General features: G+C 37.4%; 1 protein-coding gene across 1 annotated transcript in view; it reads right to left on the minus strand.

The window, feature by feature from the left end:
* Positions 1 to 1,380: 1,380 nt before the first annotated feature.
* The window catches only part of MERTK (MER proto-oncogene, tyrosine kinase), a 136,308-nt gene continuing 111,072 nt past the window's right edge, over positions 1,381 to 26,616 (minus strand). Inside the window, exons 11-19 of the mRNA XM_069075561.1 lie at positions 26,238 to 26,323; positions 19,712 to 19,807; positions 16,969 to 17,049; positions 15,074 to 15,166; positions 11,740 to 11,858; positions 5,968 to 6,077; positions 5,406 to 5,565; positions 3,990 to 4,126; positions 1,381 to 2,307 (exon numbers count right to left, since the gene is read on the minus strand). Of these exons, the coding sequence (XP_068931662.1) occupies positions 1,791 to 2,307; positions 3,990 to 4,126; positions 5,406 to 5,565; positions 5,968 to 6,077; positions 11,740 to 11,858; positions 15,074 to 15,166; positions 16,969 to 17,049; positions 19,712 to 19,807; positions 26,238 to 26,323 (1,399 nt within the window). The 3' untranslated portion in view covers positions 1,381 to 1,790. The remainder of the gene's footprint in view (positions 2,308 to 3,989; positions 4,127 to 5,405; positions 5,566 to 5,967; positions 6,078 to 11,739; positions 11,859 to 15,073; positions 15,167 to 16,968; positions 17,050 to 19,711; positions 19,808 to 26,237; positions 26,324 to 26,616) is intronic.

The following is a 26,616-nucleotide window of genomic DNA, read 5'->3' on the forward strand; positions in this document are numbered from 1 at the left end:
AGTTTGAATAAAAGAGGTCCAGTTCTATTCAAAATAGAAAGCCACCCCACCAAATCCTTAATTTTTAGGATCTTGAAACCTATTTTCCCAAAAGAAACTAAGTAAAGGAGGGGTGATATAAATCTAGCCCTCCAAAAATTCCATTCCAAAATCTAAGGTCCCTGGGGAAAACTAATTATTGCCAAAGATAATTACATAGGCAAACTCATAGCAGGCTTGAATGGTGGGAAAATATGACTTTTAACAAAATTGAAATTTCTAAGAACCATTGTCTTTCCTGAGACTGAACACTCAAACGAAGAGCAAGTGAAGGTAAAATTGGAGTCAGAAGAGCAGAGCATGAATATCTGTGTAACTTTGAACAAGTCACTTCTCCTCACTGGGGCTGTCCTCAAATGAAAGATGGGAAGTTGAACTAGATGATTTCTAAACATCTTCCAGCTCTAAATAGTATGAAATAGTTATAATGCATCCTGCTGGGATTCTGTCCAATAGGAAAAAAATATATCACAAAATTAGTTTGTGTTCAAGAAGCTTCCCTTGATCTATGCCCACATCAGCCAGAAGTAATCTTTCCTTCACCCAGTGATGAATAATATAATAGTTTGCACATCTCCAAGGTATTTATGTGTATAGCAGCATCTCTACAAGTAGATTAGAAACTCTTTGAGAGCAGGAAATACCTCTTTTTATATTCCCAAACCTTAAAAATAGGTTAGGAATACTTGAGTTCAAATCTAGCCTAAGACATTTATTAGCTGTGATTGTTGGCAAGTCACTTGCCCTGTTTGCCTGAGTTTCCTCATCTGTAAAATGAGCTGGAGAAGGAAATGGCAAATCAATCCAGTATCTGCCAAGAAAACCCCCATGGGGTCATGAAGAGTTGGACACAGCTAAAATAACTGAGCAACAACAGAGATATAACAATGAGAGATTAGCATCTTGGTATCTCAGCTAGGTCTAAGGACAGAGTCATTAAAAGAGTAAAGAAGGCAGCCAGGGATAAAATAAGGAGAGCCATCCTTCAAAAAGTTGTTTATTGATACTATTTGTCTTTACAATAGCCATTTAAAGCCTACTTCTTTCCAGACTGTGCCCTCCTTTGTGGAAAAAAAATGCTTAAGCTAAAATATCAGATATAGTGAGAGAGAGAACATCTAGTAAAGTATAAAATATGCTAACCTAGCATTCCTCCTTCTCTCTGCCATGAGGAGGGATATATGTTTCAGGGAACCCAGGGAGTGCCAAAGAGTCTACAAAGCAAAATCATACACAAACTCAGACCAAGAAGGGCAATTCAGGGAGTAAGCAGGAACATACTGTCAATTGCATGATTAATATGAAGGAATTTTTTTTATAGAAAGCAGAAGAAAACTCAAGTTAAAATTTCACTGTACAGATTTATTCATTATTAATTTACAAAAAGAAAAAAGGAAAACATTAACAGCTTCTCTTTAAAACTTTTATACATGATATGAACAAGAAAAAACTGCTGGCAAAATGAAACTATTTAAACCTAAATTTGCATATCTACAAGAGATGGTGACATAAAATAGGTCATCTTTTAATAAAATATAATCTCTTTGCCTCTCTTTCTATACACATACATTTCTTTATACAAATATATATTATACATTTTTAATGGCCGCTTAACTAGTCAACATCTAAATGTCACTTTGGGCCTAAGCCATTTACTTGGTGAAAGACAAACATCTCGGAGAATAAATCATATTTATAGACCTTTCTCATCCAGAACCATATCATTCCCCTCAAGTCTGGCTGCTATTCTTTCACATCAGAACTTCAGAATCTTCCGAAGAATCATCTGCATACAATAGTTGATCATGTAATGTGCTCCCCGAGGGCAGAGTGCTAGACTGCGACCATGCTGCCCCATTCCTCAAAACTTTATCTTCCAATAAAACTGTGTTCATTTGTTCAGGAGTCACTGATGTAGAAGCAGTCAAAGCAAGAGTGTCCCATTCTTCACTTAATCCATTCAGGATGTATCTTTCCTCATTGAGATGATTCTCATGTACTTCTACTGTGACCACACTAGAGTCAGGCTTGGCGGCACAGGAGGCAATGATATAATTGGGATCAATGTCCATGTCCATCTGGGTGAACACAGGGTCCTCTACCATGCCTTCATAGTCCTCCAACAGTCGTGTATTGATGTAAATTACATCTGCTTTTTCCTGGCCATCAAGCAAACTTTCCAAGAGCTTTTCTAGCCTGAGTTTTAACTCGGAGAAGGTGGGTCGATCCAAGGGATTAACTCTCCAGCAAGAGCACATTATTTCATAGCTGCAGGTTAAAAAAAAAAATTAAAGCTTTTCAGTACTAGACTGGTCAGTAAAGCATCCATTTAAACTAACCCCTGATATTCTTTTGTGTGTCCCTGGTTTTCCAGTCCGTGTTCTTTCTCATGCTATTCCCTCCAGCTAAAAATGCCACCCTTTCACTTCTCCCTTTGTTGAAATTCTATTCATTCTTACAAGTCCTTTTTAAGAAGCTGAATGGTGTAGCAGGTAGAAGACAAGCCTTTAATCCAGAAAGACCTGAGTTCAAATCCCACCTCTTATGCATCTTGCCTATGTGATCCCAGGCAAGTCACTTAACCCCTTAATGCTCTGAGAAGCCCTCTAAGGCCCAAAGTTGTTGATAAGATGTCACCCTGAAATTGAGAGAATTCCCCACACTGGTGAAACCACAGGACTTGTCCCTCATTCTCTTATCCTCTAAGGTACATGTCATTCATGAAGTCTTTCTTCAGCACTCATCACGGGACACAGTCTCCCTCCTGTCCTTTGTACCTCCAGAATACTGTGGTTTTGTCTCTTTCCTAGCGCATACCATCGTCTTGTCTTATATAGTAGCTTTTGCGCTTCTCTTACATCTCCTGACTACAGTGTAAATTCTTTCTGAGTCCAGATTCTATCTTATTCATCTTTGTAATTTCGAACAGTTCACTATAGTATATTTTTGTAGGAGTACGATGAATATATGAATTGAACTCAAAACATACACTCATTAAAATTGATGCTCTATGACATTATTGTGACAAGTTAGTGAATCCATTTGTCCTTTGCATCCTATAAGCAAATAAAGCAATTTTGTTTCCCTCCCACACAAATAGGGGGCTGGAAGTGGGGAGGGGAATGATACCATTAAGATGGTACTGTATAGAACTGAGGAAACAAGGGAACCAGAGTCAAATACTGGCCCCAGAATTAGGATGAAATATCTGTTCCATCTATTAACTGAAAATTCTGCCTTCTCTGCATTAGTGCAGCACACAAAAAATATCCTAGAAATAAATGATCAGCAAAGCAGGTGGGCTGGCCAAGTAATGAGAGAAAGATGAATAGCCAACATGTTGCACTGGTACTTTCATAAGGTTAAAAGGCCTAGAGAAAGGCTATTAGTTTGTTGGGTAGACTGCTTCTCTAAGAGGATGTAGGAGAGAGCATGAACAAGATTCATACAGGATAAATGGTATGGATGGGCTGTGATCTATGCCACAGGAAGGGGTACCCACATCAGTGAGATGACAAATCCATTCACATGTGTTCATTATTTACTAGGTGCTTTGAGTCTTTAATATGTGTCACTTGACTTTTCAAGTGCTCACTTGAGCATCAAAACAAGTACTCATGTGCCTTGGGGATTGGAATTTTCTGGCATTAAACTGCACATTGATAAAAATGAGAATTTTAAAATCTTCTTCATTGTGCTCCACCCACACCCACCGCTAATTCTTGCCACCCTAAGCAGCTAACTACTTCCCTACGTTCAAGTTCTGGCTGAGTCTGTGAACTAATGAATAAACAGACATGTATGGAGTGCCTGCCATGTGCAAAGCACTTCAGGTCAATGACAAAGAAAAAGATGACCGGGTCCTTGGTCTCAAAGAGCTTACCATATCATCTGTAATACTTTCAAGACAACAGCAGAAACCTGAGATGATAAAGAGAAGCATTACTCACAGTTCGTCCAAACAGTCATCAGGCTGCTTCAGTCGGTGGCCGCGAATAAGATAGTCATAGATTTCATGGTTCTGCACCCCAGGATAGGGAGTCATCCCCCGGGTGGCTATCTCCCACATAGTCACTCCAAAAGCCCACTACGACAAAGCAATAGCAAATTAGAATGCCATTTCAAGAAAGACTGAATGACTCTTTTCATCAGAAAAGGTCATTTTCCTGTAGTACATGAGGTTCATACACAATGTTGATAATTATATCTAGGATGTTGTGTTCCTACAACATGGAAATAACACGGTGCTACTTTCACTGCTCGCTAATTTTAATAAAGCCATTCCAGGAAACCTTGCAAGGAAAGATACAGAAGCAGTTCACCCAGAAATGTTCTGTTTACTGCCGCCTTTTATTGTTACGGTCAAATCCCATCTTGTGATTTTCCCAGAAAACTTAATCACATGGAAATGAAGTTGGAATAGTACTCATTAACATAGGCATCTTTCTTCTGAAGACACTAAATAATTGTAGTTTGATTAACTCACTCCCTTGTGTAATATTTCTGAGGTAGATTATCAGCACTCAATTTCATTACCTTTTTATTTTAAGTGACATATCTAAGTTCATAAAGAGCCAGTGATTGGAATGAAGAAGTTTGGGTCTCATGAATGCCAGGTTATAATAAAGGAGGGAGATAATAAATATTAAGTGTCAGCTATTTTACATAATTATTTCATTTGATCATCCCAATAACCCTGAGAATTACACATTCCCATTTTACAGCTGAGGCAAGAAAGAGGTTATGTGACTTTCCCAGGTTCACACAGTTAGTATCTAAGGCTGGATTTGAACTCAGGTCTTCCTGACTCCAGGACCAGCAGTCTATCTACTATGCCATTATATAATGCTTTTATTGACAAATTACATAGTGCTTTAAAATCTGCCAGTTGTTTGGGGTGTTTTTGGAGGGGGGAAGGCAAGGCAATTGGGGTTAAGTGACTTGCCCAAGGTCACACAGCTAGTAAGTGTTAAGTGTCTGAGGCCAAATTTGAACTCGGGTCCTCCTGATTCCAGGGTCAGTGCTCTATTCACTGTGCCACCTAGCTGTCCCTGCCAGCTGTTTTCCACCTGTTATCTCATCTGATCCTCACAACAGTCTTGAGTCTCAGAGAATTCAAGTGACTTGAGCAGGGTCAAACACCTAGTAAGTTTCAGAGGCAGGACCTGAACTCAAGTCTTTCTGACTCCAAGTCCTTAACTTTATGCCACATTGCCTTCTTTTCCTATGAACTAAAATATCTAATGGTATCATGAAGCACAGTCTCAAGTCTAATTACTTGAAATAGTAAAAAGAGTCTTCTTGACATTTCTTTTTTTTATACTTATTTTCATCATTTTGCTGTTCTTTCAGTATTTCATACATACCACATCACTTTTGCTTGTGTAAACACGGTCTGCAAGGCTCTCTATGGCAATCCACTTCACAGGCATCTTGGCTATACGACCTTGGCGGTAATAATCTCCACTGTAAATTTTCTTAGAGAGACCAAAGTCAGCTACACACACAGTCATATCATCCCGCAACCTAGGGGCAGAAAGTTTAAGTTCAATAGCAACAGACTGAAAATACTAACTCATTTGTGCAACTTAAAAAACCCCAATGATAAGTCATAAAGAGAGGGGTATGAAGGACCTAGTTCTATGATCATTTCACAAATACCATCTAGAGGTAGGTTGGACTGGTTCCTGTAGTCCTTTCTAACTCTTGGATGCTGCAATTCTGTAAAAACCAGCTCATACACAAAAATTCACCTGTACTGTTTACTCTCTAAAGCACAAAACATCTATCTTCCCCTGCATACTGATATTTTCACCTTCCAACAACTTTTAAAGTGGAGTGAATCATCATTTTCTCTCCTGTTGTGACAGAAGGATCATAAAGAAGTATGATAAATTTAAAAGATGAAGATGGCACTAGAATTCTTACATGCAATTTCGGGCAGCCAGATCTCGATGAAGAAAATTCCTTTTGCTCAGATACTCCATTCCCAATGCAATATCTACCATGAATTTCAGTAGGGTCTGTAGAGGTACATGCTGAGGGAACAAGAAATAAAGAATTAAGAAATATCCTAGCTTTGTTTATCCTTAAGAAACAAGCAAAAGTTCTCCTGTCCCTAAACTTTCCTAGTTCTGCCTTAAAAAAGGTTAGCATGTGTATCTGTTTTTTTTTAAATGACTAAAAGGCCAGGTTTTTAATTTCCATATAACTGGTATCATAAATAAGACTTCCAAAGAAAAACAAAATAAAACAAAAAACCCAAGCTGTCTTTGTTTTTAAAAAATGTTTTCATGTCATCATTAAGATGTAGAAAATATCCACTTAGATTTCTCTTCATAAAATAGGAAGGCAAAATAGCATGGTCACCGTGTAACCAAATAGCCAGTAGAAAAAGAATACTGGTAGAATGCACAATGGAATTCATTATTTGTCCAGCTTGAAATTGCCTGGCTTTCTAGGAGTCCTATCTGATGTCCACTAGTCAGAGAACCTTATCCACATCCCTGTTTCTAATTAACTATATGTGTCTGGAAACCACATGGTTTTATTTTACTTTTGCTTTAAAATGTGTTGAAAAATAGTCTCTCTCCTACCAGAGAGAAAATGGTAAAATGTTGCTACTAGAAACTAGCATTAGGAATCCAAGTGGGAAAAAATGAAGCTAAAATGACTAGTGTATCCTAATTAAAAAAAAATAGATTCATTTTTGTACTGTATCAGACACTCTGAAAACATCCAGAAACTTATTTTCAGTCAGGAGAATGCCAGTTGAATAAAAATACTATCTCTAGGTTCTGTGGGTCAAATAAATGAACTTTTTGGTATTTTGATATTAAGACATGCTGCTATAATAAACACAAATATTTATCTATAATACATGATATATTATGATGTATGATTATAGATTTATAACATATTTATATATTAATATTCATATTATATACCTATATCTTCTGTGTGTATGTGTGATGTCAAGAAACATCCTATTCTGCTGTCTCATTGTAACCTGGAGGTGATCCTGGCTTCTGTCTCAAAGACTAGACCAGGAGAACAAAAACTCTGGCAGGTTTTTTGCTGCTGTGGAAAGACTTCTGAGTACAGTGCCAGGAACAGACTAAGTCTGCTTTCCAAGGACGGGCCTAAGTACAGGGAAGTTGATTACTAACAGGCTTGCTGGCCACTGGATGATGGTAAACCATCAAACACAAATGTGCTACAACATCGAACAGTTTCCCCAAACATAGCTACCCATATATGAATACTTACTTTCATGCACACACAGAAAAGGGCTGTTTTTCTTTCAGTTTCCCTCCCTAAGATCCTAACACTAAGTTCTACAATTCAGTGTTTTAGCTGTGCTATAAAAATCGCATTATTCAGGGGCTTGGCACACATGGAAATCTAAGGGCTCTTCCAGCTCTAAGATGCTACGATCTTGTTTCCCTAGAAATAAATGGAACCGTGATGAATCCATCATGATGTCTTTATAAAACACACATAACATTTGTGTGATATGGTTCTTCAGGTGCTGATTTAAATAAAACCTTCTACTTAGAAATAGAAGATTTACTGAGCTGCTGAAGGCATAACTTGAAGCCAAAATGAAATGAATCCATATTTAAAAGCATCCAACCATCCAAGCGTTAATAATATGTGACCCACATACATTCCCTGGGGAGCTTTAACTTTCCATGACTTTCCTTTCCATGGAACATAAGTTTGCCAGTACTTTCCCTACAAAGCCAGACTTGAGCTGAACGATTTTACATAACCACCCACATGTTGTATCTATTATGAATTGCTTTCAACTCTAATCTATTCATGCTCCATAGGGTTGCTAGGAAACTACAAGCTAATTAGAAATAAATGTCTTTTTCATTTATAGTGCTCACTTTTGCCATTTAATTTCTTAAAGGATCAGATGTAAACACTACGAAAATTCACAAGAAATGTAGTAGGTATATGTTTTCTCTTCACTGGCTATTTACTACCTTTTATAGCTTACTCTTCACTCATTTAGTATTTTTTTTAAAGTGATCATAAATATAGCCTCAAGAAACAATAATAATACTTAAGAAGCTACAAAATAACTGTGCTATGCTTAGATTTCTATCCTCTATTAAAAAAAAAAAAGGGGGATAACAGAAAGAGAGCTTGTGTGTAACAATACTCCTCTGTGGTTCCTGTAGACTGTTAAAAGACCTAAAGGAATGTTTCCAGAATTATCGGGGGAGGGGCAGAGGAACAGGGATACTTTACTGTTGGAAGTAACAGATTATTCTTGCAAAATTACAAATCAGTGTCCGACAATTCATTTAAGACTTCAAAAACCAATGTGGTAAATACTAGGGGTTCAAGTTGCTGCAAACCTAGTACAAATGCTAGTTGCAAGGACTTTTCAGTTGTTTTTCAGTCATGTCTCGCTCTTTGTAACACCACTCTGGTTGTGCATTTGTTTTGTTTTGTTTTGGGTTTTTTGACAGTGGTTATATAGAGATACTGGAGTGGTTTGCCATTTTCTTCTGCAGCTCATTTTACAAATGAGGAACTGAGGCAAACAGGATTAGGTGACTTGCCCAAGGTCACACAGCTAGTGTCTTGAGGCCAGATTTGAACTCAAAAAGATGAGTCTTCCTGACTCCAAGCCTAGCACTTTATCCACTGCACCATGTAGCTGCTTAGCAAATACTTCGGGAGAATATTGAAAGAGTTTTAGGGAATGAGAAGGCATGAATGGGTTGTAGACTGTACTGTCAGAGGGATCTTCACATGATGAGATTATGAGTTCAATGAAGTTTTGCAGGTTTGTTGTATTTGATGCCTGATATTCTCCACAACCTACATATTCTATATTACCTGAGGAATTTCTAGGATTTCACCCAACTTTGTCTTGTTTTTGTGTCTAAGGAGAGAAATTAATCTGATCCTATTAACTTTGTCCCTATATATTAAAAAGCAAAAGGAAGCTTTAAAAAAATGTTGTCATATGATTTTTCCAAACTGGTCTTTCTGTACTGTGTCAATGAGGCCAATGGTTTGAGTTACAGAATGGAGTAGGTAGGGGAAACGGACCAACAGTGACACAAGCCATCCTTATCTGTCAACAATGATGTGCTGGCTCGAGTCTGCTAGACAGTCAAGTCAGGCTTGAGAATTCCCTTCCAAACTTCCTGGACTTCTGGCTTTCAGTATTTATATGGACAAGAGAAGGCAGCAATTTAATCATAAGGAAAGATGTCTTTTCCCATCACTTCCTAAGCTAGTCCTATTTTCTGAGTCACAGATATTGGCAGTAACTAAGACGGTGTTGGAAGTTTTCTACATACATCCTTACAGAATTTATTGTATCCAGCACATAGTAAATGTTTAATAAATATTTGTTGCTTGACTGATTAGAATGAAGGCTACAGGGTTTACTGATTACTAGAGAATTTTGTAGTAATATAATAAAACCAGCACTTTTTCTGTCTTCTCATATCTTAGGATTATCTGATTCAAATCTATCCTATTCATTAATCACTTCCTAAGTGCCTATTGTGGTTAAGGCCTTGTTCTAGGACCTGGGAATAAGAAGACAGAAATGAGAAAGTCCTTGCTCTAATGGATCTTACATTATCCTATAGGCAATTGGAAAGCACAGATTTCAGAGGAAGGGAGTGACATAGGGTCATAGGATTTAAAGCTGGGTGGGACTTCAGAGATGGCCTCTTCTTCATTTTACTGAGATTAAAAACTGAAGTCCAGAAAGCTTATGATTTAACCAATCGCACAAGGAATAATTCACATTTACTTAACAATTTAGAGTTTATAGAGATCCTTCCTCATAAAAACCCAATAGGTTAAGTTTAATATATTATTATTCTTATTTTACAGCAAAATTAAATGCCTTACATAAGGTCACAGAATTAGGAATTTTCAGAGCCAGGATTTGGACTCTATCAAGTAATCAACAAATATGCCAATACAGTGTTAAGGGATAGAGATACAAATTCAAAAATGAAACAATACCTACTCTCAACAACCTAACTCCAAGCCCAACACTCACTTACATCATTCTTCCTTAGATATACACTTTAAAAAAAACACCCAACTGATTTGATCAGTATAGGCAATGTCTACTTATGAACCTCTTTCATCCAATGCCAGTCAGCACCTTCTCTGGAATTTACAATCTTAGAAAACTGCCTGAGAATTTAAGGGACTCCTCAAGAGCCACACAACCAGTTTATGTAAGAGGCAGGACCTGAGTCTAGGTTAACCTAATTCCAAGGCTGTTTCTCAACCGACTCTGCCATGTGTATTGGAAAGAGTGTTTTAGCTGTGTGAAGGACAGATTGAAGAAAGGGGAAAATGGAAGCAGGAAGACATTTAGAAGGTTATTATAGTAATAAAGCTAAGTGACAAGGAAGGCCTAATCTATAGTGATAGTCATGTGAGTGAAGAAGATAGGATAGATGGTATTGATGCTGGTAAGATAAAAGCAATAGGGATTGAAACTGACTAGACGAATGAGTAAAGGAGAAGGAAGAAGAGTCAAAAACAACCCTGGGGTTTCAAGCATGGGGAAGTGGGATGCTGATGAACCCATCATTATCAACAGAAATGGGGAAGAGTGGCTTTGGGGCAGGGATAAGATGATGGGCTCATTTTGAGACATGCTGATTTTGAGGTACTAGCAGGAGACACCTAGCAGAATGATGGAAATGTCAGATTTGAATTCAGGGGATGAACTGGGGCTGGATATATTATTTTCTTTACTTTCCGTTTCCTGGAAGGAAGTGTCATCCTCACAAAATCCTGAAATCTAGATGGGCCAGAGAAGCATGGCCATTAAGGAGACAACATCATTTAACTTTAACCTTTCCACTTGTTTCCATCATTCATTATTTCCTGGAAGAAATTCACAATAATATATATTCACAGGCTCTAGCTCTAGTAGTATTTCCTATATTTATATAAGGTCTCATGTGGTTTGAGGAAATAAAATAATTTTTTGAAGGAATAAAAGAGTCATCCCACTAGTCCTAAGGAGAAGAGCTAAGAGAAAAAGAGAGAAATGAGACTTTCCTTGGGAAGATAAAAGATAGACAAGATTTGACACTATTAAGTTTACTGTCATTTGCCACTTGCTTGGAGGTTGCTAGGTGGCACACTGGATAAAGCTCTGAACACAGAATCAAGAAATCCTAAGTTCAAATCCTGACTCAGATACTTACTAGCTGTGTAATTCTTGGCAAGTCACTTAGCCTCTATTTACCTCGATTTCCTCACTTTAAAAATGGGATAAAAATAGTACCTACCTCCCAGGATTTCTGTGAGGATGAAATGTGATAATATTTGTAAAGGGTTTTGCAAACCACAGAGCCCTATATAAACCCAGCTATCATAATTATTATAACTATTATTGCTACCCTGGTATTTTCTACAGTGGCTTAACTGAAGTTCTGAATATATAAGACACTGATCTCAGGCTTTGCAGAATATTCTCTTAACCTCAAAAGTTAGAAGCAGAGGATAATAATATTTTATGGCTACTCACAGAAACCTTCATTAAGTTGAGAAGATGGTGTCTAAGAATGATATCTGGATTTTTAGACAACAGCTTAAAATATAGAAATCAGAGACTTCTGGCTAGGAATAGAGAAAGACTGTTTAGGACCCCTGTGGTAGTTAAATGACCATAGATGTGATAATTACCTTTGGCCCTGTTTCCAATCGTGAGTAAAGCAGATAGGTATGCAGATCACCATATTTCATGAAGGGTAGAATAACCATTGGCTTTGGAATGTGCTGAGAGCTCATTTCTAAACATACACCTATAAATTTTTAAAAAAAGATGAATTAGTATGATACAACCTATCTTTGTTATACAGCCTCAGGAAAAAAAATTCTGGAAGAATAATTGCCTGAGTAAAATCATGTTTTCCTGCTAATGGTCCCACAAAAGGGCTCACAGGACATAAATTCCATTAGTAGAACAGAAAAGAAAAACCACATCCAGTTCTTTTGTAAAATTCCCAATTACTGTCATCTATCTGCTTATTTGCCTATCTGCCTATCTATCTACCTACCTACTTACCTATCTATGTATCTATCTACCTGACTTAATGAAATAAATTGATAAACAATATTGCTATGTAGAATCCCTGGCTATCTTATAATATACTATTATAACATGGATAAATGCCATTTATGTAGTGTTTTTAAGTGGGCAAAGAAGTTTATATGCGTTATTTCACCTTTGTATTCTCAGTATTTAGCATTTTGCTTGGCACATAGTAAATGCTTAGAAAAGTTTGTTGATTTACTGACACTCACATTAATTCTAGAAAGTATTGTTATGCCCATCTTACAGATGAAGGAACTGAGGCTCAGAAAGGTAACTAGTTCATGGTCATATAACTAGTAAGTAACCATTGGAAGGATTTGAACTGAGGTCTTCCTGATTCCAAGTTAGCATTCTATCCACTATATCACACTTCTCAACATAAATTAGTATGATGGTTGTGTTACATACTGACATACAGTTTTCACTGATGTCTTGGTTTCATGTAAACAAAAATTAATGACTAAATGAAAAGCATACCACAAAGACATGGCTTGAGAATAAAAGAACATAGATTGTGTATTATATTGTACCCCTGAAATTTAAATGTTACTTACATATAGGAAAGTCATTATAAAAATGGTTAGCCTATGCCATGATCTCCTAATAACAGATGTTACTAAAGTTCTCTTATAAACACTTTGAAATTGCTAAGTATATTGTAATTAGGTTGAGACAAATCATTAATAAATTGCTGTTTCTACTTTACAATTTTTAAGTAGCTTTATATGCATTATTTCAATTTATCCTCCCAACAACCCAATGAGCTAAGTATTAGCCTATTTTACAGAGAAGGAAACTGGGGGATGGAGTAGTTAAGTGACCTGCCCAAGACCACACAGGAAAGAAATGGTAGAACCAAAATTTTAACTAGGACCTTCAGAATCTGAATTTGGTGCCCTTTCAATTATCAAATGTTGTCTTCAGTGGGGAACTATTTATAAATAGCAGGGTTTTTTTTAGCATGAGATGTTATTTGGACATATTTTCAAATGTCCAAATGGAATCTCATATTGTTTCAGTAGGTGAAGCCAGTATTTCCCATCATAGAAAACACTTTTCTCCATTACTTCCCAGAGCAGCACTTAAGAAGGAGATCAATGGCACAGAAAACTGCCCATGAGGAAGCTCAGTGTCAGTTCCCAGGCGTTACCACAGAACCATTTCCCCTTGGAATAGTCATTCTTATACTTTCCCGCCCAACTTTGATCTTTTTTTTTTTTTTTCAGAAAAAAAGCCCACACAATACAAATTCATTATATTTTAGTAAAAGAGTAAATTGTTTGTTTTGCCTCTTGTGAAGCCCAAGTCCATAGAACAAAGAAGATACAACTAAATGTCTTCAACAAGCTTTTGTTTTTAAGGGGATGTTTGTGGAAATTTCTTACTTATATGGCTTCAATAGTCACTTATTTAGAGTCTGGATAATTATAAGTTCATAAAAGTTGTAATTGATACAACTCTCAGTGGCTACTTTGTGACTACATTTTAATAGTAGATTGGCTTCATCCAGCCACCTAGCACAGATTGCCTCTACTGGTTTCTTAGGTTTTGTGTACTAAAGATATGAAAATTTAGGAAGGTAAATCTTACAAGAGGAAGAGATTCCTAAAGATTAATGATATATGCTATTTTAATTGGAAACAAACAGAACCCCTGTCCCTTTCCCTCAGCAGCTATGTTAAATTTCACTGTGCTTGTATAAAGTGGGGGAAACAGTCTAGTGTGGCTCAAAGAACCCAGACTTAAACTCAGAAGACCTGGGTTTGAGCCCCAGTTCTGACAAACAATTGCCCTATAAGTGTCAGCAAATTACTTAGACTCCATGAGCCTCTGCTACTCATCTGTAACATGGAGATGACAACATTCCCTCTGCCTGCCTCATAGAGTTGGGAAAAGAGTACTCTGCAAACCACAAAGCAATACAGAAATATGAACTGTTATAACTCTTTCCATCTATTCACTAATTTGGTCCCAAATGCTCTGTTGACAGTATCTAATTTTCTCTCATACTTTCTCTAGGGTACATAGGGTATGTACTATTTTTTGGGGGGGCGGGGAGGAAAAAACCCCGAATGTGGAGAAACCACACCCAAGCTTATGGTGCAGAACATCAGTGGCAGAATTGGGCCTAGAAGTGAAACTCCCAACCCAGAGTACCCATTTTAGTGCCCAACAGTGTTGATCTTGTGCAGGATATTGACCTGAATGTCTAAATTCCATCACCAGCAAAATATGATAAAAGTCCCGAGGAGTGGAAAACTAACCTCTAGCAGTATTAGGTTAGTCTATTTTCAGTAGGTGATGCTTCTTCAATGTTTCACATAAGAAAACAAACCCTCCAAGGAGGTGGAGTTCAAGACCATTATTACTGGCAGAGTAGGATGCAGCGAGAGGGTAAGTGTGCCAGAAGGAGACCTGGGAGATCTGAGATAAGCGAAAGAACAGAGTGAAACACAGAAGTACAAGAGTGATCAAAAGCAAGCAGAAAAAGATAACTAGAAAGACCAAAGATATAGATTAATGGGAGCCCAAAGCAAGAAAAATAAAGTCTGAGGATCTCAGAGAGTGAGTAAGGAATTTACTTAAATTGTGTCCTATACTATGCACAATCCTAATCAACTAACAAACAATTATTAAGTGCCTTTTATGTGTCAGGCACCGTGCTAAGCACAAGGGGTGCAAAAAGAGGCAAAGGATAGTTCCTGCCCCCCCACAAGAACCTCACAATCTAATGGGGGAACACACAAATGATCTGGTACCTGCCTTCAGATATTCACAGTTAAGCTCAAGAGAAAGTTAGAGGGGAGAAAACTGTGAGGCTTTGTGAAATTTAAATCTTTCATCTGAGTTTACTTTCGGTGATTCTATTTTGGTAGAAATCAGGCCTTTTCAGGCCTCATTTCTAACATGTGGTTTGCATACCTAGGAGTCTGATGACATTGGGGTGGTCAAAGTCTTTCATACATGCTGCTTCACTGAGAAATTCTTCTATCTCACTCTGGGAAAAGTTGTCCACTGAAAAAGAGTTGAAAAGAAATCAGAGAGCAAAGTTATTTTACCTAGATACAGAGTGGGGGGTAAGGGGAAAGCACTTTTTACCCTGCAAAAATTCACTTTAATTTGTTCCCTATTATTTTTGTGCTAAAGACATAATTCAACAAATTCAATCAACATGTATTGAATGTCTGATATATATGTATACACACACACATACATAAAATGGTAGGCAATGAGAGAGCTATAAACATAATAATACCCTACCCCCAGGAGCTTGTAATTTATTTGGGCAGGTGAGAAATATGTAAAAGTACAGATTTTTTTTTTTACTTCACAGGCTTTTTTCAGGGTTGGAAGGGACCTCAGTGGCCATCTATTCTAACCTGAAAAAGAATCCCCTGTATAACATATCCCATCTCTGCTGGATAAATAAACCCAAAATAAAATGTGCCAGATAAAGAATAAAGATAAAATATTCTAGGAAGCTTCAAGAGGGGAAAGGTCATGTCTTTCTGTTTGGGGGAAGGAGAAGAAGAGGGTAGAAATCACAGAAAGCTCCATGGAACAGCTAAAATTTGAGCAAGGCCTTAAAGGATGCAGAGGATTCCAAAAATGTTGAGTTAAAAAAGGGAGTATTTCCCCATTCAGAGGGTCAGGGGCTCAATTTTTAAAAGCTATCGGTCTTTTTCTTTCCATTTCCAGGAATTAAATCAATTTGGAAGTGGTATCAATAAAGCTATAAGGACCAACAAATTTTTCAGCACCTCTGTCCATAATTTATTACTCCCTTTTACCCACTTCTCATTCTGATAACCTCAGCCATGCCCAAAAGAATATACTGCATTCCTATAGGTAAATAGAGTATACTCACAAATCTAAACTACAAATCATAAAAAGGAAAGGAGAGATTGATATATACTTCAGGCCCAGTCCATGTTTACTTGGCCACAATTAGAAACAAAATTTTCTACACTAGTTAATAAAACAGATTGCTTCTTTTTTATTGCAATAAATCTAGGCAATATATGTATAGACATAAAAGGCTACTCTTGCATTTTGGTTTGTCTTCTCATGCCCAATTAATACTGGTGTCCTATTTTGAAAGAATCTAATTTATCTTTCAACTTTGATTAAAGATACCACAGAACATATTGCTGTGAGTTAACAAAGAGACAAAAGTGAAAGTATTAATAGTGGGTCCATTAAAAGTGCTACAATAGCAGGCTTAACAGTTTTCTTTGTGAACCCTGATAAAATTTTAAAATAAAATACATCATCTTATTGTATATTACTAAAAGTATTAATTTGAAGTGCCATAACATAATCATGGTATCTGCAAAATATTGAAAGACCCAGAAAAAGGCCTTTACTATGTTGGGTAGAACAAAATGGAGGATTTATAGAAAGACATGGAAAAGAATCACACAGGATAAGAAGGTAGGGATTGATTTTAATCAATAGAGTGAAGCTCATACAAATGTGATCATGGATCCCAGGATGCTGAAACCATGTGTTGATTAGTTAATCTTGGGGCTGAACAAGCACCCAAACAAACCCTTCTGGCAGGGAGAGGGCTATACCTAGAATCCTTTCCATTAGGAATGTTGGGGCTACCTGAAAATTTCTTCCCTCACCTCTCAATGTCTCCCCCAACAGCAGAACTTCCCCAAGTCCCTCTTCCAAGCAGACTCTTTACTTATGTTATCAAACTGGGAGTACCTCACCTAAAGTGGGAATCCCCATCACACAAAGTCCCACAATACACGAGACAAAAAATATCCCCTGCCAACAGTATTTATGTTTATCTAATAGAAACTTACGCTTCATGGTTTTTACTGCTACTTTCTCAGATGTTCCATCTTGTTTATTAAGATTTCCTTCCACTACAGACCCAAACTCTCCTAGAAAGTGAAACAACAGTTTATATTAACCCAATGCAAAATTACCCCACAAATACAAGAGACCTAAAAGCATCAGTTACCCCATACATGGTATGTTTTCTAGGACCATAGGACCTTAGAGATCAGTCAGTTAGTAAACATTTATTAAGTAACTACTCTCTGTCAGGAATTGTACTAAGTATTGGTGATACAAAAGGGGCAAGAGATAGTCCTACCCTCATGGTACTTACAATCTAAAGATCAATTCATTTAGTCTTCTCATTTTATAGATAATGATTCTGAAGTTCAGAGATGTAAAGTGATTTGCCTTAGTTCATATAGTCAACAAGGGCAAAGTTGAGAAGACCTAGATCATCAGTTCTCAAAGTGTGGTTTGGGAGATCTGAGATGCCTAAGTTCTTACAGGGGGTCTACAAGGTTAAAACATTTTTCATAATAATATTAAGAGGTTATTTGCCTATTAGAACACTTTCCTTTTCCAGTTATATATCGGTGTGAGGCCAGATTTTCTTCATATACTTTAATCAAAACAATATATCAAATATAGAAGTAGATAGGACAATCCAGCTTTTATCTAATAAGCCAGAAATAAAGGGATTTGCAAAAAAGATGTATAACAATGCCACACCCTTCACTAATTTTTTTGTTTTGGAAAATAAAGTTATTCATTAAAATATGTTAATGTAAATAGGTCTATTATTGTTTTTGTAATAATTTTAAAGCATTGGTTTTAGTTTTTCATATGATAAATATTGGTAGATATAACCTCATCAACAAAAATTCATCGGGCCCCTCAATAATTTTTAAGAGGGTGAAGGGTTCATGAGACCAAAAAGTTTAAGAACCATTGACTAAGACCACTGAAATTCAGGTTTAGTGTACTTTTCATTATAAGTTCATGCTACTTCTCCCTCCCCAAAATTAAAAGCTATGACTTGCTAGATAAGGTAGAATACTACTTTTCATAAAAGAATATAGCTATAATTAATGTAATTAGATCAAATTCAGTAATATTTTTCTCTAGCCCATTTAGTAAACACCTACTGAGTGCAAGGCACAGTGAAAAAAAGAAATAAAAAAGAATAAATTCTTCCCTCCAGGAACCTACAATTTAATACCATTATCTCATTAAAGGAAAATGATTAACATCTGATGAATTATCAAATAAGGTAATAGCAAATCCTTTAATCCAATCTAATTTGGTCTCTTATTTGATTAAATATGATAACTAATCAAAGAAATTAAAAGGGTATTATAGATGAACATCATTAAATTAATGAAGCCTGAGATCTAGAGTGAAAAAGGATATGCCAACAATTTTCAGATAATTTAAGATAAATTATTTATCACATGGAATCCTATAGCTGAAAGGGACTTTTGAGGCCATCTAGTCTAGCTCATTGTCTCAATGGAGTAATCTCGGGGCGGCCAGGTAGCACAGCAAGTAAGAGCACCAGCTCCAGTGTTGAGAAGACCTGGAGATCGAATCCCGGGCTCAGACACTTAGCACCCACCCAGAAACACCTGGCTGTGTAACCTTGAGCAAGTTAACCCCAATTGCTTAGGGATGGCCAGGTGGCTCAGCGAGTAAGAGCACTGGCTCCAGTGTCGGGATGACCTGGATCAAATCTGGTCTCAGATACTCAGCACCACACCCAGAAATAACTGGCCGTGTAACCTTGAGCAAGTTACTTAACCCTGATTGCTTTAAAAATAAATAAATAAATAAATAAATGAGAAATAAAAATGGAGTAATCTCTGCTACTTGTTTAATGCTTCAACAGAGCATCCCTGGAAAATGGCCTCCTCACTTGAATGCTTTTCTGAAGCATTCCATTCCATTTTCCAACATTTCTTAACTTTAGGAAGTTCTTTCTTTGAGCCAAAATTGATCTCTCTATAACTTACACTCATTCATTCTAGTTTTTCTCTTGAATGAAGGATATTTCTAATCCTTCCTTCTTATTGGAAAATCCTTTCTTTCGACATCTAAAGACAGCTGCTATGTTGTCAACCTATCCAAGTCTGCCCAAGTCTTCTTCCATGTAAAAATATCTAGTTACTGAAACAGACCCTTTTAAATCTAGTTTTGAGTCCTGTTATCATGACAGTCACCTCCTTTGAATAGATTTCAGCATGTTCATATCCTTCCCAATATATGCCAAATTATTCTTACTAGAGTAATTATAATGGCACTAGGAATAACAACAAAGCACATTTCTATGATATATTCAGGTCTAAAAAAGTTTTTACCATTTTATAGATGGGGAAACTGAGGGCCTGAGAAGTGACTTGCCCAGGGTCATACAGTTAATGAATGTCCTAAGACAAACTTTGAACCCAGGTTTTTAAATGAAATAATATATTTAAGGACCATAAAAATCAATCTAAAGCACATAGGTATCTGATTGATGAGTTCCCAGATATTTCCTCTCACAAAAGTAGCTGTTTCTTCCTACTGGGAACTAAAACATGTTGTTTTATAAACTACCCTCAGAGAGCAAATCTTTATGACATGCGTCTTCATTAATCTTATTATTTCAAGTAAAAATGAGCTAGAAAATACCCTCAGAGACATTGCACATTATTCACATTCAGCAAAAGGCTCTGGTGGTAGTTTTTTTTTTTTTCTGCTTTTTAATAATGGCTCCAAATTGATTACCTTCTCCCAGAATTTTTCCAAGAGTCAAGAGGTTCCGGTCAATCACAACATCTTCCAGTTTATCCTGTAATTCCTCACTGACACCCAAACTTCTCACTGAAAGAGAAGCACACAGAATAGTTGTCAACATCATGGTCTTTTTTTTTTTTTAGTGTAATAATTTATTTATTTATTTATTTTTGTTTGTTTCCTTTTAGTTTACAGGATTCGATTCCACAATTCCTTGAGTTTCACATTTTATCCCCCTCCCCCCCCCCCCCCCCCCCCCCCCATGGCAGCATATAGTCAAGTATAGGATCTGTAAATACTTTCACATTATACATTAGTCAGGTTATAAAGACAGATTGTACCAGCTGGAATGGAAAATGGTAAAGAGGACATAAAACCAAAAAAGAGAAGGAAAAAGATCAGGTATTTTGCTTCCACCTGGATATAAACTTAGTTCTTTCTAAGAAAGTTCTTTCTCTGGATGCACATATTTCTCTCCATCATGAGTCTTTTGGGATTGACTTATATCACTGCATTGCTGAGAAGAGTCCAGTCTATCAAAGTTGGTCATCACACATATGTTGTGTCTGTAATTGTGTACAAATTTCTCCTGGTTCTACTCTTCTCACTCAGCATCAGTTTGTATAAGCCTCTCCAGGTAAATATGAAGACCGTTTGCTCCTCGTTTCTTATAGCACAATAGTATTCCATAACATGCATATACCACAACTTGTTCAGCCATTCCCCAATTGATGGGCACCCCCTTTATTTCCAATTCTTTGCTACCACAAAAAGAGTTGCTATAAACATTTTTGTACATATGGGTCTTTCTCCCATTTCTATGATCTCTTTGGGATATAACCCTAGGAGTGGTATTGCTGGATCAAAGGATATGAAAGTATTTATAGCCCTTTGGGCATAATTCCAGATTGCTCTCCAGAAAGGCTGGATCAGTTCGCACCTCCACCAGCAATGCATCAGTGTTCCAATTTGCCCACATCCTCTCCAGCATTTGTCATTTTCCTGTTTTGTCATCTTAGCCAATCTGACTGATGAGATGTGGTACCTCAGAGTTGTTTTGATTTGCATTTCTCTAATCAATAGTGAATTAGAGCATTTCTTCATGTGCTTATAGATATCTTTAATTTCTTTCTCTGAAAACTGCCTGTTCATATCCTTTTGACCATTTATATGAAGGTCTTTTTTCAATCAATCAGTTCATTCAGCAAGCATTTATTAAGTGCCTAACTTAAGCAAAAAATATTAAGTGCCTTAATAAAAAAAATACTGTGTGCCAAACAACCTTCCAGGGATGAAAAGAAAGGCAAAGACAGTCTGCACTCTCGAGCAGTTCACAGCCCAATGGGGGAGACAGCAGGACAGACATACTTGTGTACAAGCAAGATACACATAGGATAAATGAGAGATAATTCAGAAGGGGAAAGTCATACATTAAAGAGGATTCAGACTGGAGAGGCTAACAGTTTCCATGATACAGACATTGTTACCCAGAAATAATGCCAATTGTAATTATCACAGTGGATTCTGTTACAACCCAAATAACTGGAATGAATGCCTTCAGGGCCCAGATGATCACTGGGAAAGGCTAGTTTCTCAAGGTTAACATGTTGGGCTATAACAATGTAGCAGTGAGTAAGCTAGGATAAAGAGGAAACTTTCTTTTTGGCTTACTTGTTCATACCATGATCAGTCAATGTATTTGTTAAGCACTTAGTATGAAATGAAACAGAATCAAGTGTTTATTGTGTGTCAGCACTATGACAAACCCTAGGAATGTAAACAGAAATGCACAGTACTCTGCACTCAAAGAGCTTAAATTCTAAATGGGTGAGAAAACACAGCTACAAGGTAAAAGGAAAGGCCTGGTGTCTTGTAAGATTCTATGGGTATTAATGAAGTATAAGACATGGTCCCTGCCTATGAATAGCTTACTTTTGGTGACAAAAAAGACACATAAAAAGAGTGCTTAATATGTGCTTTTTCTTCTTACGTTACTTTGCACAATAATCTCTTTAAGCCTTAGTTTCCTCCTCAGTGAAATAAAGGTGATGGACTGGATAACCTTTTGGGTCCCTTCTAAAAGTTAGAAGCAGCTAAGTGATGCTGTGGATAGAATACTGGGCCTGGAATCAGGACGGTAAGTTCAATTCTGGCCTTCTAGCCATGTGACCCTGGGCAAGTTACTTAACATCTGCTGGCCTCAGATTCCTCAATTATAAAATAAGGATCATAATAATGATGGAATCCTAATAAAGCTGCTGCCAGTCCCATCATAATTAATCTTTATGGGCTTCACTGAACATCAGGCATGTCCTAGTTTAACCACACCACAGGTCCCCATACTTGTTCATAGGCTTCACTGAGGAGTAGGCCTACTGCCCCTAGCTAGCCACTGCCCCCAGACTGATTCAATATCCTAACTTCCTCATGTATGCCTCACTGGCCCACTAGAACAGCGGGTGTGTTCATTAACTCATGCCCCATTAGAACAACAGATGTGTTCTTGTGATCGAATGCTAGCCACTGCCTCCCAGACCTAGATTCCTCATATTTCCCACAGAAACATCAGGTGTGTCCATGCACTCAAGCATAAAAAGCCTCCCTGTTTGGCCTTTTCTGTATACATTGTGGGTAATAGCATATGCAGTTACACTGAGGCTGGGACCCCTCCCCTATTACCTAATCCCTTGAAAAACCTCTCCTGCCTTTTTAATATTCATACTTTCTATTGTATAATCAGCATCATTATACTGTTAAATTGCCTGTCTTGTCTAACTGAAGTTGCTGGTTCCTCTAAGGAGTCCAGCCCCAGAGGGCATAACCCTCAATAAATGCCTGTACTTGGATAGGAGATGGTCTGAGTCTGAATTCTGAGATGACCCCCACAATGCAACATGAAACCACAATAACACCTACCACCCAAGGATGCTGTGAAGATCAAAGGAGACAATATCTGTAAAGTGCTTAGCACAATCCTTGGCACATAGTAGATAATCAATAAACACTTGTTCCCTTCCTTCAAGCTATAAAGATATGATTCTATCACTCCTCCACTCTATCTCCACTATACACAGAGACCTTGTCATCACCCTCACCCAAAAGTGACCCACTTTCATGTCCTTTATCTGATCATAATCTTTTATCATGATCTTCTCCCCCATACTCCTCCTAAAACTACTCTTCAACCTCGCCATGACCTACAATTCCTCTATCCCTCTCTACTATCCTAAGGCATCACCTGTTTTGGCTACCCCTTCATATCTTCCCAATCTCAACTCCTTAGTGAACCATTTCAATTAATCATTACCCTCTCCTCTCAAGTCCCATTTCTATGTCCTGTTGCAATCATGCCTTGACAAAATACAACCCTGGATTACCCTTGTCACCTGCCTTCTTTGTTCCTCTTCACATACTCTGTCAGAACAGAATTGAAGGAAATCACAAAACCAGGCTAATTAGGTCATCTACAAATTTATGTTAGTAATTTTCAACTGAGCCCCCAATGCACTAAGGCACTCCTACTACTTACTAATTGATTCCTATCTCAACATAGTGGGTTTTCTAAGTCTTTTCTTCCTTCCTTAAGCTTCCCATGTCACCACTTTTCTCCCCTGCTCTTCATCTCACATCACTCTGACATCATCCCACACTACCTCTATCATTCTAATCTCTGATGAGGAGGTGATTCTTCTGCTAGCCAAATCCACCCCCCTACACATACCTTCATCCCATTTTCTCCCTTCTTTAGAGATGGCATCCTCTGTAATCCCCACTCTCTTTCCAATCTTCAATCTCTTCCCTTTACCGTTTCTTTCTCTGCCGCCTATAAATATGACCAGGTCTCACTCATCATCAAAAAACTCTCACTATATCCTAATGTATCCACTATCCACAATCTTATAACTCTTCTCTTTATCTCAGTTTAACTCCAAAAAAAGTCATCTATACTCAATGCCTCTTCTCATTCTCTTAAGATATCTGGTTTGTGATATCTTCAATTGAAACTGCTCTCTCCAAAGTTATATGGCCTTATCTCAATCTGCATACTTCTTGATCTCTCTGAGTGCTTGGCATGGTCATTCACACATTTTCCCTGATTCTCTCTTCTCTCTGGGTTTTCATGATACTGTTCTCTGATTATTTTCCTGTCTCAGTCTCTGTTGTTGGTTTCTCATCCAGGTCACACCAACAAATTGTGACTATCCCCCAAGATTCTGTCCTGGGCCCTCTTCTCTTTTCCTCTTCTCCTGTATTATCTCACTTGATGATTTCATTAGCTCCCATTGGTTCAATTATCATCTCTATGCAGATGATTCCCATATTTATATATCCATTTCTAATGCCTCTCATGAGCTTCAGGCTCAAATCACAAATGCCTTTTGGATATCATGAACCTGATGTCCTGTAGACATCTCAAACTCAACATGCTCAAAGTAGAATTTACTTTCTTTCTCCCCAAACTCTCCTCATTTCTGAACTTCCCTATTTGTTATAAACCTTAAGTTCTCACTCTTACCCCCATTTATCTAATCTATTGTTAAGTCTTGTCATTTTTTACACTCATAACATCTCTCATAGACATCACCTTCTCTCCATTCATATAGATACCACTCTAGGCCTTCTCATCACCTAATTTCTGGACTATTGCACTAGCCTTCTGGTTGGTCAACCTGCTTCAAGTCTCTCTCCATTCCAATCTATCCTAGCAACGTGATTTTTCCTAAAGTGCAAATCTAACCATGATACCCTGCTACTCAGTAAACTCCAATGCTTCCTATTACCTACAAGATCAAATATAAAGTCCTCTATTTGATACATAAAGCCCTTACCAACTTGAACCCTTCCTTTCCAATTTCATTACACTTTACTCCCCCTGCAAACTCTACAATCTAGTAACACTGGAGTTCTTGCTGTTTCTTGAACATAGCACTCTATTGCATGACTCCATGCCTTCTCACTGGCTGTGCCCTTTGCCTGGAATGCTCTCTTCCTCACATTCTCTCTTGACTTCTGGTTTCCTTCAAGACTCAGCTCAAGTTTTGCTTTTTACAGGAAGCTTTTTCTGTAAATCATTGATTCTCCTTCCGGTTAGTGTCTTTCCTCTGAGATAACATTCCATCTATTCTCCCTCTAATTCATATATCTGAGTATACATATACACACATATATAGGCACACACATAACACACACACATAGGTATATGTGTATATATTGTATGTGTATGTATGCATGTGTATATATACATATACATATACACATATAGATATAAGACTGTTTTTCATGGTGACTCTTCTGTTGGAAAATGAACTCCTTGAAGTCAAGAACCATCTTTTGTCTTTCCTTATATCCCCTGCATGAACCACAGTGTCCATGTAGGTTCCTTGTAGGTGCTTAATACATACTTATTGACTGAATTACTCTGTTTGCCTATATACCCCACCATTGCATTATGACAACCTTTTTACTGAAACCTAGAAGTTCATACAACATTTGTATGATTTCTTTTATATTTTTTCAGAAGTAATTCACAAGTCACTGTGATCATGTTCCCCTCTACTCCAATTCTAATTAGATTAGAGCACTCTGAAAGTGCTCTAAGGAAAGAAGAAACTATTTTTATAAAAGACTCTAGAACAGGGCTTCTTAAACTTTTTCTACTCGTGACCCTTTTCCGAGTTTCAGCAGCATTAGTTGATGCTTCATGGGTGGTGCAAAGCACACAAGCACTGCCGGAAAGACCTCGGATTCATTACATATTTGATTTTGAATGAACTTTTGTCTGTTTCGCATTCAGAAACCTTTTACTGTTATCAACTTTTTCATGACCTCACACGGGGTTGTGAACCACAGTTTAAAAATCACTGCTCTGTAGAACAAACAACATTCTGGGATTTGAAAACAGTTACCAAGGAATCAACATTTCAAATAATTCTTGAGATTAAGTCTTTTAGGTTATTCCTTTGGCTTGAAAATTTGACAGATGACCAGGTTTTCTAGAATTAGTCATTCTAATGCTTTAAGTTCTAGGGCTTCATTCTTTTGCTCTGGTTACTACAAGTCTGTTACTACAGTTAACTGTTACTACAAGTCTGTGTGTTTTAGCCCATCACCTCCAGATCCAAGCCTAACCAACTAGTTAAGAATGTGCAAGACGGAGATGGATGATAAAGCCCTGACTTGGACTAGTTTCTATTTTTAGTGCTTGGAATTCAGTGTGATAAACTGTCTCCTCGAACAGATTTCAACTGTCCACAATTTGGCAGAGAAGTCCTAGCAAGTTCTTTGAAGCACAGGATTTCCTCTGGCATAAAGCAGCCAGAAAGTGTCGAAATCAGTTTCTGAAGGCAGGTCTTCCTACCTCCAAGTTCAGCACTTTATTCCTTTAATACACCACACTATTAACAGCTGTTCTTCCACTTAGCTGGTGTTTCTTAGAACCCCAACAGATTTGGGTCTGTGCCAGTCAGAAAACAATTTAAAATTCTTCCAAGGAAAAATGAAATATCAGTCAACTTACAAGTGAGTTCAATAGCTTGCCGAGAGAAAGACTTCTTTGGTTTATAATTTACAACCAATTCTGAATCCTCTTCTATGAAGGCATTCCTAAATAAAATAAAAGATACATATAGATATGATAATCCTTTTGGAAAACTGAATTCATAAAACAAAGACAGCAAATGTTAGTGTTAACCACCACACCCCCTCCCCCCATCCACTTAGACTATTTCCTTGGAATACTGAAGCTGAAAGGGGAGTTTTTGCCTTATTTTGCTCAGTAATACACCTTCACTCACTTTCAAACTTCCCTTCCAATTACCCTTTATTTGCTGTCCTCTGCCATTATAGTGGCATGCTCTTTGATGACAGCGACTATGCATGCTTGTTTGCATTTTGCA

The sequence above is a fragment of the Petaurus breviceps genome, unplaced genomic scaffold (assembly GCF_028583685.1).
Source record: "Petaurus breviceps papuanus isolate PSGF00001 unplaced genomic scaffold, PetGlider_PUasm1.0 90919, whole genome shotgun sequence".
Taxonomy (NCBI): domain Eukaryota; kingdom Metazoa; phylum Chordata; class Mammalia; order Diprotodontia; family Petauridae; genus Petaurus; species Petaurus breviceps.